The sequence below is a fragment of the Candoia aspera genome, chromosome 1 (assembly GCF_035149785.1).
Source record: "Candoia aspera isolate rCanAsp1 chromosome 1, rCanAsp1.hap2, whole genome shotgun sequence".
NCBI classification, from domain to species: Eukaryota; Metazoa; Chordata; class Lepidosauria; order Squamata; family Boidae; genus Candoia; species Candoia aspera.
Genome location: NC_086153.1, coordinates 65,221,290 through 65,232,600, shown reverse-complemented (window position 1 = coordinate 65,232,600; position 11,311 = coordinate 65,221,290). Strand labels below are relative to the sequence as shown.

The following is an 11,311-nucleotide window of genomic DNA, read 5'->3' as shown; positions in this document are numbered from 1 at the left end:
AAATAGCAGACTGTTCTCAAGGGAAAGTGAACAGAAAGCTGAAGGTTCAAATCAGCCAATTCAATGTGTAGGAAAATGCTAATATCTGAAAATTTAATACAAAAATAACAGGAAGACTATTATTTATTCTCAATCTTTGGAATTTCGTTTGGAAGGAAAACAAAATCCAAAACTTAATTTTTTTAAAAAAGTAATCCCAAAAATAACATTAAGCACCAAGAGAACCAGCTTCTCCTTGCTGTAGAAAGCCTCTCTTGGGGTACATATACTTAAAAAAAACCCATAAATTGGTGATTTAGAAATGGGGTGGCTGGTCTTAGTATTCCCTTAAGGATACAATGTGGCCTGGAAATGATGACACCCTTGCCTCCTGTCTGCTCTTACCACTCAAGTGCGAAATGCTGTTTGCAATCTTCTGGCTGCAAGCAGGCATTTGGAGGACAGATGAGATAATTCCAAGTATTCTTGATCTGGAGAACGTTTCTGAGCCCCAGGAAAAGCCTGCCCGAACCCAAAAAAAGCTGCTGCGTTGTCCGCTCCACCCGCCAAAACAGCGGGCACAGCGGTTCAGTCCACCATTCCCACCGGAAGTCAAAATATGTTGATTTTTTGAATTTCTTTATATTGCAAAAATGAGAAGATAGAGCAGCATATACTCCAAATGATACGTTAAATGACTGAGCTACTTGTATGTTTGGATTTCATTAATCGTGTCCCCCCCCCTTTGAAGTTCTTCATTTTATCACTATTACAGATAATATAATTCTTCAACCTTTGATTGTATTTTCATTGTTGTATCATTTTATTTTGGTTTGTTAAATTTGAGTAGTAAGATTGAAAAAAAAAATACATTAAATGGTTTAGAGTATTATTCAAACACAAATGCAAGACAGTGTACTGGAATGTATTCTATAAATCTATTTTAAAAACAACATAATTATAAGCACTGTTACATGTAACAGAAAGAACAGTTCTGTGACTAACAAATATACTGCTGCATATTTCAAGCATCAGCATCTGCTTTATCAAGTGCATGGTATATGGAATTGCTGTGCAAAGCACTTGAAAAGGACAGTTGAAACACTCTAAGCATTAAAGCAGCTGTGTCTTCTGTAAGACTCACATGGTTTCTTCAAACTAGCACATCTTGAGGGAGACTGTAATTCCCCCAACATCCATTGAAAGACAACTATTGCCAAGCATAGTCCTTTCAGGAAATTTCTACTTTATGCAGCTGACATTTTTCTGCTTCAGAAGGCAGAGGAAGACACAAGAGGATTAGCTATCCCTGACTTCATGCTAATAGAGAACATTAGTCAAGGAAATGGTACTAGGAACACTGGAAGAAAGTTATCTTGTAATGCCGGACTTCTTGATTTTAGGGCAAACAAAACCTAAGTGTAGTTAAATGTGTTATCTTGTACTTCCAAAACAGTTGCCCATATGTGCATTAAAATATAAAATGTTGATTTATGGATTTACATCTACAGTTATGTAAAAAACCCAAACCATATCATTTATAATATTTTTATAAAACAGTAGGATCCACATGAAGCTCTGGTAACATTCATTTGCAAAGATTCGGAAAATCTGAAAGGATGTGAATATTCTTTCATAGAGCTGTAGATCAATCACACACAGGTAGCCCTCAACTTATGACGACAGTTGGGACTGAAATTGCCACTGTTAAGTGACATGGTCATAAGCACAACCACATCACTTAACAATGGCAATCCCTGAAGTCCTGGTTGCCCTCATTAACTGAATCCCAGAGTTGTTAGGCAAGGCAACTTCCTGCCAGCTTCCCATAACCAAAGTCAGTGGGGAAGCCAGCAGGAAGTTACAAGTCCCAGCCTGGCAGGCAGGCAAATGGCTGCTGCTGGGTGGGGGAGGGAGTGAGGGAAGGGTGTGCAAGGGGTTGTGCAAGAGGCCAGAAAGGGTGTGTGGGAGTGTGAGGGGGTGTGCAAGAGGTACAGCATGGTTTGGGCGTGTGGGGGAGCGGCATGGGTCAGGAAGGATGCACAGGAGTGCAGCTTGGGTCAGAAAGGGTGTGTGGGGGTTGGGAAAGGTGTGCAGAAGTGCAGCACAAGTTGGGAAGGGTGTGCGGGGTTATGTGAGAGATGCTGTGCATCGGGGAGGGCATGTGGGGCTGGTGCGGTTGGGAAGGGTGCGTGGGAGTGCATGAGTGGCTGGCGCAGTGTGAGTGCAAAGGGGCTGGGGATGGTGTGCAGGAGGGGGAGACTTACCCCAGCGACTTGCAACCTTCCCTGCTGGCTTCCCCACTGATTTTCTGGGGAAGCTGGGAGGGAAGGTTGCAAATGGCGATCGTGATCACGGGATGCTGGGCCACTGGTCGTTAAGTGCAAATCACGATCACATGACCACAGGGGTGCTGCACTGGCTGTAACTTTGGGCACTGGTTGTAAGTCCCTTCAGCACCCTCATAACTTTGAATGGTCGCTGAACGAATAGTCATAAATCGAGGACTACCTGTAGTACCATCTTTCACAAAGCAAAGGATAGCAACTAACACTTGATACAAGTAGTTCCATGAGTTACAAGAATGGTATTAATTTCCCTAGACAATATTAAGTATAATATTGTAACAACAATATTGGAATACCACATTAAAACTCTCTATAAAAAAATCCAGATACATCAGATTTCCATTATGTGCTTACTCCCAGGATGAGACAAAAAGGTCCTGCAAAGTTCAGAAAAAGTACTCTTTCCATTTCCATTAGACCTCTTCCCATTCCACTGAAGTTCTTTGTATTCTCTGACTTCTCAGGACATCCCAAATATTATAGCAAGGCATAAGGGGCAAACCCAATCCTTCACACTTCAAAGACTGTGGCAATCTGTATATTCACACAATTTCAGGCATCAGGAACAGCAAAAGAAACAGCCATGAACCAAAACTTGACAGAAGTTCACTAGTAAGTGTGTTGGCTGTATGACTGGCTGCTTAGGAATTTCAAAAGATTAGCTGCTGATGGTCTTTGAGTTTTCTCTTTGGAAAGTATTTTTTTAATTAAAGCAGCCTGTAAACGTAAATGAAGAAGAGAATATTAATATAAAATATAAAAATGGTGGTGGACAGGATTAAGAAAAAAACATGAAAATGCTTTACAGCAGTATACCTCATGTTGAAACTTCTTGGTGAACGCTTCTGGAAACTTGCCTTGTCTGATGTTGGGCCATTCCTGAAAAATCAGTGTATTTAATTGTCTCTAGATAACAATTACAGTGGTTAAATTCAAGTATATAACTCTAAAGGATTTGTGTGCCAAATTTCAGAAAACCAGCAGTTCTCTCAAAAGTAGCTTACCAACCCAAATGTTGTAAGTGGTATGTCAGCAGAAAAATCCCACATTAAAAGAATAGCTAAGAATATTTGCTTTGGTAAGCTGCTTTCTAACAGAAGTTATAGTATGTCAAGAACAATATTCACTGATAAGACTTACACATAATGGATTATTCCCACCCATTCCTTTTTTGCTGTCTGTACAAAGAGGTATTTTATCATGTTTGTATATAATATAATTTGTTGAGTAATGTAAATCTCAACAAATTCCCATACCTAAGCTTTACCCATATTGACCAGTGGAAATTGGACTAAAAATGTGTGTATGTGGGAAGACTGACTGCTACTATTTGGTGTGATAGCACATTTATGCTTGTTTTCATGTGAAGCAGTAATATGTATATTACAAATATAATGTAAATATATATGAAACAGGCCAAATTCCAACCCACAGATTAATAGACAGCTGGTCGCCATCTTGGCTCCTCCTCAACATATAAACACTATCTCTAGGCCTATCAAAAGTTATAACCAAAGCCTTCATTCATATGCAAATTAACAGTCACCCATGGAATTCCTCAACCCAAATGTGTGATGAAAGATATGTACAATTCTTACCAACCACTGAGCCTCATTTCCTTACATTTTCTGCACTGATGTTGCCTAGTTTCATAACAACATGTTTACAACCCCAAAACCTAGCTCAGAGAACTCTAACAATATAACATGCAAAATGGTAGCCAATAACTGGTGCCTACAGACCCCTATGGACTTTTAATCAGCAGATGAAAGAAAAGTTGAGAACGTGATCACTTTTCCTTACAAAAGTAACCCTCCTCCCCGTATCTCTGCTGTGGCACTTACACCAAGGCTTCCTCTTTGTGCATAGGATGAATGGTTTTCCTCCTTTTGCCCAGGTGTCAGTGCATACATTTCTTATGTTAACTATTTTAATTTACTTTATTTTTCTTATATTACGTTAAATATGTCAGTCTGAAAGCAACTAAAAAGCAGCATGAGCAGGTTTCTTCGGTCTTTATTGAGAAATACATGCAGGCAGATATAAGGCAAAAAACCCCAGATTATTTACCTCTTGCTTCTCATGGACACATGGAAATGGGGAAAGCATTTCATACAAAATTAATCCTAACGGAAAGATATCTACTTTCTCGCAATAATGGCTTGTTACCTATGGACAGCACAACACAAGCATGTTAGGTAGTTACTCTTATACTTTAAGACAGAATGCATTTTGGCATTTTTCAAATTTAAGAACAGAGTGCAGAATGGATCGGTGAATTTTGTTTCAGATATGTGTGCAACCCCCATTCAGCTTCTTAGAGACCTTGTGCTCATCACTAACTGGCCTCTTCAGAGAGCAAAACAGTCAGGCTTGGGGCAAAAGAACTGTATTGTCATGATCACCGTTGCGATGCTTGTGACATCGCAACGGCTCGCATGACAATGCAGGGAAATGGGTACCGGGCAGATTAAGGGAAAAGGCAACTAGCTAACAAAAAAGAGCAACAGGTGCTGGCAACAAAGTATCAACTCTAGCCGAGGCACGGAAGAGATACAATGTTGCAAAGAAGGTAATTGACAAGACCAGACCACGAGGTGCGCCCGAGCTGTCAAAGATTATGAACCTGATCGCCCGGCAATGAACCATCACCGGCCAGGGAAACAATCAAGGAAACGCCCGGAGCACAGGAGGGACTCCACGACCCCTCACCTACCAGCAACGGAACTGGCGGGGCTCGGGGCGCACCCGAAGCAAGAACGGGTGGAGCGCTGACCGGCGCGGGCTATTTAAATCCCGTTCCGGCACGCTCCGCTCACTCTCAGCTTTTCTAAAAGGCATGCACTCTGTTCTATCAATAAAGCCAGAACCTAAGCCCACGCTAGCGTCTGTGTCTTTACTGGTTAGCAGGCAGAGCCTGACATGTATATAGCCTTAAGCTTTTGAGGAAAAATGCATGGGAATAAATAACAACATCAATCACAGTTAATTTTCAGCACAAGAACATTTATCTGGAGAACTTCCAGAAGATTTTCTCTTAGATAAAATGGAACAACTCAATGCTTTTGGGGGGATGCAGGGGCTCCACTTGTCAGCTATTTTAAGGGTCTGACCTCGAATTGTAACACAATAGAGAGAACTCACAAGTGGAAAACTATATATGCAAAGGAAATAAACAAATGCCTTTAAAAAGGAATTTCAGTGCACACACACACAAGAATTATTACAAAAATTACCTGTTCAGGTGCCATGTATGACACTGTTCCCTTGTTCATTGTCCGTTGTTTTGAAAAGTCTTTTACACCTGATGTTACCAACCCAAAATCACCTATTTTTATGTGATTGTCACGATAAAAAAATATATTTAGAGGCTGTAAAAGAAAAACAAATATAAATACAATGAGGAAACACTTTATATTTAGGCATACGAGTAACAAATGTTTTTTCTAGGACAGCATAGGTCAATTCAAGTACTGATTTTGGGATTTCAGATGCATTTTCGCAAATAAGTGAATTTGCAAATACGGAACCCGTGAATAATGAAGATTTCCTGTGCCTGATGGGGAGGGTAAAAGCTGACAAAGGGCATGTGACCAGATTCATTATGCTAAGAACATGCATGTAAAGAAGATTCATTATGCTAAGAACATGCATGTAAAAACCTATTCTGAGCAATGAAAGGCTCTTACTCCCTAACATGCAAGGGTCAGAGAAAGAGACACAAGATTTGAACCTTGGGAGTGCTATAAGGACGAAACTCTAGAGCTTTCAGTAGCCGGTTGTCTTCCTCATTAAGGGCTCTTCTAGTACCTGCACAAAAACTGCTTTTAAGAAATCTGTCTCTGAATCTCTGGCTCGAGACTTCTAGTTCAAGTATTGATCTGGGTAAAGCTTGACGTTGATATGATGCGGAAGAACGAAATGAGTGAGGGAAAGGATTGTGGCTAATTCACTTTTTTCTACATGTTCATTTGTAAAAGTAAAATGCATGTAAGAGGACAATAGTCAGGTTGTAAGGACTGAAGCTATCAAGGCAGAAAACAACATTGCCCAGATCAGACAGAATCTTTGTATGCCCATGGAGCAGGTGAATTTCAACATCAAGGGTGAGAGAAGAACAGCCAGAAGTCCATTGATCCAAAAGGGTGAAAAGTAAAGATTTAAATCCTGAGTTGACAGATAAATAAATGAATTTCATTTGTATCCCATCTTTCATTCAGAAGCTCAAGGAAGCATCTATAGCACTCCCTCCTCCTATTTTTTCCCCACAACAACCACCCTTGAGGTATATTAGGCTGAGAAAGAGTGGCTGGCCCAAGGTGAGCTTCCATGGTTTTGGGGTAGGCTAGAACTTCCCCACCCCCCATCACCCCAGGTCCCACTCGAACGTTATAACAATTGCCTCATACTAGCTCTCACCAAAATTTAAACCTAAATCTAGGGCTGGATTTCTAAATTTCGCATCATGCAGATCTACACATAATATGGCTTCTTTCCTGTCTGCAATAAAGCAACTGATCTAGAATACTGAGTCCTGAAGTTTCAGCTGTTATCTAGGCCTAAATGCAGGGCTGAATTTCGGGAAGAATACTGTACAGATTTATGGCCAGGTCTGTCCTCATGTTTTACACAAATGGAGCAAGCCACTCTTCAGATTCTGGGTGATAAGTGATTCACACAAAGCAAGGAGCCTATATAATTTAACCAAAATTCTGAAAATTGTATAGGTGGTTTTATTTTTGTAATACACACTGTGGACATTTAGGATGGAACTTTCAAAAACTTTCCAGGAAGAATATTATTAAGACGGCAATTTTGGTGATACACACACACACACACACACACACACACACTCAGACCTGGTATATTGAATTACTGACTCTACGCACCTTGAGATCTCTATGAATAAAGTTCTTAGAATGAATATAATTCACTCCTTCCACTATTTGCTGAAATAGAATTATGGAATTATCTTTACAGGGGGGAATTTTCGTTTTGTTTTGCATCCAATTCCATAGATTTCCCTTTTCACATAATTCCATATGAATGAAGAGGCAGTCAACTTGCTCTGAGCTGGTAAGAATTTAAGATAAAAAAGATTATAAGATTAAAACTATCCTCCTCCCAATTGCTTTATGGAAATCAGTGGTAGATCCAATTGTTTGTATGCATCTAACAATTTCATTTATTTACGGAGTTCAGATACAACTGAGAACTCCATGATATAACTAACTGCGCTTCGAGTAAAGCTCTGAACTATCAGGAAAAGCCAGTTTCTATACTAATGCCAAATGGTGACAGGAAGCACAATTTAATTTAGATAAAAACATTAGTGAATCAAATAGAGAAAATATCCAGTGAAATTATTTGATAATAAAGGCTAAATACACGCAGGCACCATTGGTGGGGATTCCCTTTCTCTTGCGCAGCCTGCACCTCCAAGGCCAAAATGGCTCCTATTCTTGCAGCCTTCCAGAACCTTGCCAAGACTTTGACAGAAGGTCCTAGGAGATGTAATAGTTTGAGTGGGCCTGGTGCCAGAATATGAGGATATAGTTAATAAATGGTTATTGTTTGATCGTATTAACATTCTATTGTATTATTACTCTATTGTTATAACAAGAATAACCACCACTTACAGCCTTGTTGGGTTGAAGTGCTTTAAAATAAATAAACCCTGATACGGAAATGTTAATGATTTGACTGTGTGAATCCTGCATGCCAAGGTCGTTTTTATTTCAGCTAACTTTGTAATAAAATGAAAGACACTTTCTGTCTGGTTATGTTAAAGATAAATTGTGTGCATTTAAGACCACAAGATGCAAGTCTGAATGGAATGAACTGAGTGAAATGGGCCCAGTAACTGCTAAGCTAATAGCATAAGCAAAACAGATACACAAAAAAATTCCTCTTAAAAAAAATACAGATTAGGCAATGATGCAATTACCTGCTCTCACTGGTATCTTCCCACTGGAAAACGTCTTTCCCAGTCCAACAGCCATAATACTGAACAATGTGCTGATGATTGAATTCTGCCAAGGCTTGCACTTCTCTTTTTTCATCTTCTCCTCTGCTGTTATGGTTAAGCCAAAACAACAATAACAACAACAAACATCCCTAGTTGCTAACAATGGGCCCAAAAGACTACGCTGTAGAATTATTTCCAGAAGCAGCTGTTTACAAGATTAATTAACATACAGGTTTTGCTAATTGATTTAGAATTTTCCAAGCACACGCCAGAAAGTGTACCACAGATAATGAAATTTTAAGATAATAAAGGAAATCTGAAAAATTAATGATGCCCTTGCGTTTTCCTATTAATATAGGAAAGGTTCTAATGAAAAAATCAGACTTCATAACAAACAATGGCATACAGAAGTTCATAGATTAGATGAAGAAAACATATCTAATCTATTCTTGCCTGCTTTTCTTAGTCCAGGTAAACAAAATCAAGTCACACACAAGTCTCCTAACTCTACTTTTTACTATGTAAGCGATGTCTTTCATAGCCTAAGCACCAGAAAGAAAGAAAAGCAAAATATGTCTGTTACCATATTGAAACTTTCCTGGTGGGAAATGCAGTTTCCACTATCTGTGGACAGGCAGGTCAAGTTTTACATACTAGAAGCATTTTCAAGGCACAGCAAAATGATATAGGACCAATAGCTGTCCCAACTCAACAACTAATTGTAGATTCGTTAGTAACTTTGTCTTCTTGCACATAACATCTGAAAGGCTCTCAATAATTTGTGACTTATTCAAAATGCATGCCCCGTAAGTCATTAGGACCCCACCAAAACTGTTTCAAAACCTGTTAGAACTTCTGTGTTCAGGCACAGTCCTGCATGAACTATGAACAGGGACCACTGTGTACAGAGACCAGGATATAACACATAATGTAGAAAATTCCACGTGTTTAAATGCTTTACAACAGTTTAATTAAAATAAAAGCAAGCACAGCATAACTTACCCTGAAATTCGGATGCGTTTGATAGCACATAGTCTTTTATCAGTGCTATTCCTTGCCTTGAAAACATTCCCAAAGCCACCAGAACCAATTTCCTCTATCTCTTTAAACTCCTCAAGAAACCTGTTTAAAAAAAAATTAAAACTTTAGAATTGTATATGGCAAAACCTTTGAAAATACTTCTAATGGCACTATACATTTTATTATAAAATCCTGCTATATAGATCTACAGTATAACCAAGCTGACATATTTGCTCTATTAAAGGACACATTGTACCTTCAATGTCTTGCTTTCAAACTTCATGTATCCCCATCTTTCCATCTAACAAGCTGTTAAAGTGCCTAACAATATGGCTATAGAAATGCCGCCTTCCCCCCATGTTTGCAGATCTTTTTCTAAAATTCTGTTTTGAGGAATGCACAAAGAAAAGTACAGTACAAATAATTAGGGCTGTGCAAAGCAACTGAAAGGAATCTTTTGCAAAGCTTGTCAGAATGAGCAAAACACCCCTCCTTGAAGCACTAAAGCAGCAACATCCTCTGGAAGGCTCATCATGACTGCTTCAAAGGGTTTCTCCATGCATGTGCCTACCCAGAAACAACTTCTGCTGGGACTGTAGGCAAAGAGGCTATGCGTACACAGGCATGTGGTGACCATGACAACAAAAACAACAACAAAGTCTTTCAAGCTGCCATGGCTTTGGCCATATCCTTTTAAAACAGTGTCAGCATTTAAAAAATATGCCAAACAAAACCACTTGTATCTTCCGGATGCTTTTCAAAGGGAATCTAATCTAACGGTATTTTGGTGGCTCCATCTGGATGTAAGTAATAGAGCAAGCCTACTTCTGTCCATTCAGAATTCAGTGGGGTCTACTCCTGGACACGTAAGTATAGGATCACCACCCAATGCACAGCGATGGATGGTTTCCTGAACTGCTACAGCTACGGAAGTATCCCAAGCAGATTAAAACTTATCTTGTCCGCTAATGTTATCTCACTGTCAAGAAGCAGTTCAAACTCAGAGAGCACCTCTGAATTTATCTTAAGAATTAATAGAGGCTGCAGGTCTATTTGAGGCAGAATGTATTCATAGATATTCTCTTTACCTTAGCAGGAAGCAAAAGTGCTTACTCAAAATTACTGCCTCATTCATAAAGCTCAGCTGAACTCAAAATTGGTATTCAGAAGTCCAATGGAGATGTTAGCATGGCAGCTGCATTAAAAATATCACTGGAGCAAAAGCAGAATTTGGGGGGCTGCCATCACATCTGTTTTCCAGCACACCTCTGAAATAATACCATTGGCACCGAAGGGTTCTAGTGTTCCTACCATCTGCAAATGGTGTTAATGGAAGAAATAAAAAGAGGCAGCATGATAAACTTCCTCTTCAAAATATTTGGTTCTCATTCCTTGAAATTTCACCTGCAGAGTAGAAGGGTCAGCAGAAATCTTTGTCTCCTTTGGACAAGTCAGCATTTTGAGATGGAAAGAATTAAATGTAATTCTTACATATTAAACTATTCCATTGCTGATCCCAAACAAAATCGCATTATTTTATTTATTTATTTATAAATTTATTCACCACCCATCTCTCCCCTACGGGGGGATTCTGGGCAGCTTACAATAAAACAAGATTAAAATTCAAAACCCTTATAATACAAAATTATAAGGTAAAAGTACAAATATAATAAAATCTACATGGCAAAAAGATCTTAATCAGTCCTTGAGTGTCATAGGCCCCTCAAAATCACTTTATGGCACTAGCCATCCCCAGGTGTAATTATTCCCCCTCCCATTCCAAGCCTGCAGACAAAACCAGGTCTTTAATCTTTTGCAAAAGTCCAGGAGCGAGGGGGTTTGTCTCACCTCTGGGGGAAGGATGTTCCAAAGGGCGGGAGCTACAGCAGAGAAGACATGCTTCCGAGACCCCACTAGATGGAATTCTTTTATAGGTGGGGTCCATAACATGCCCTCCCTGCATGACTGGGTGGGGCAGGTCAATGTGCTAGGGATG

The 11,311-nt window shown here is 39.5% G+C and overlaps 1 protein-coding gene across 1 annotated transcript in view; it reads right to left on the bottom strand.

Annotated features, from left to right (window-relative positions):
* Positions 1 to 1,204: 1,204 nt before the first annotated feature.
* EIF2AK2 (eukaryotic translation initiation factor 2 alpha kinase 2) overlaps positions 1,205 to 11,311 on the bottom strand; it is a 32,385-nt gene continuing 22,278 nt past the window's right edge. The window contains exons 10-16 of the mRNA XM_063305670.1: positions 9,298 to 9,417; positions 8,275 to 8,400; positions 7,217 to 7,400; positions 5,564 to 5,698; positions 4,398 to 4,496; positions 3,144 to 3,206; positions 1,205 to 3,044 (exon numbers count right to left, since the gene is read on the bottom strand). Of these exons, the coding sequence (XP_063161740.1) occupies positions 2,937 to 3,044; positions 3,144 to 3,206; positions 4,398 to 4,496; positions 5,564 to 5,698; positions 7,217 to 7,400; positions 8,275 to 8,400; positions 9,298 to 9,417 (835 nt within the window). The 3' untranslated portion in view covers positions 1,205 to 2,936. The remainder of the gene's footprint in view (positions 3,045 to 3,143; positions 3,207 to 4,397; positions 4,497 to 5,563; positions 5,699 to 7,216; positions 7,401 to 8,274; positions 8,401 to 9,297; positions 9,418 to 11,311) is intronic.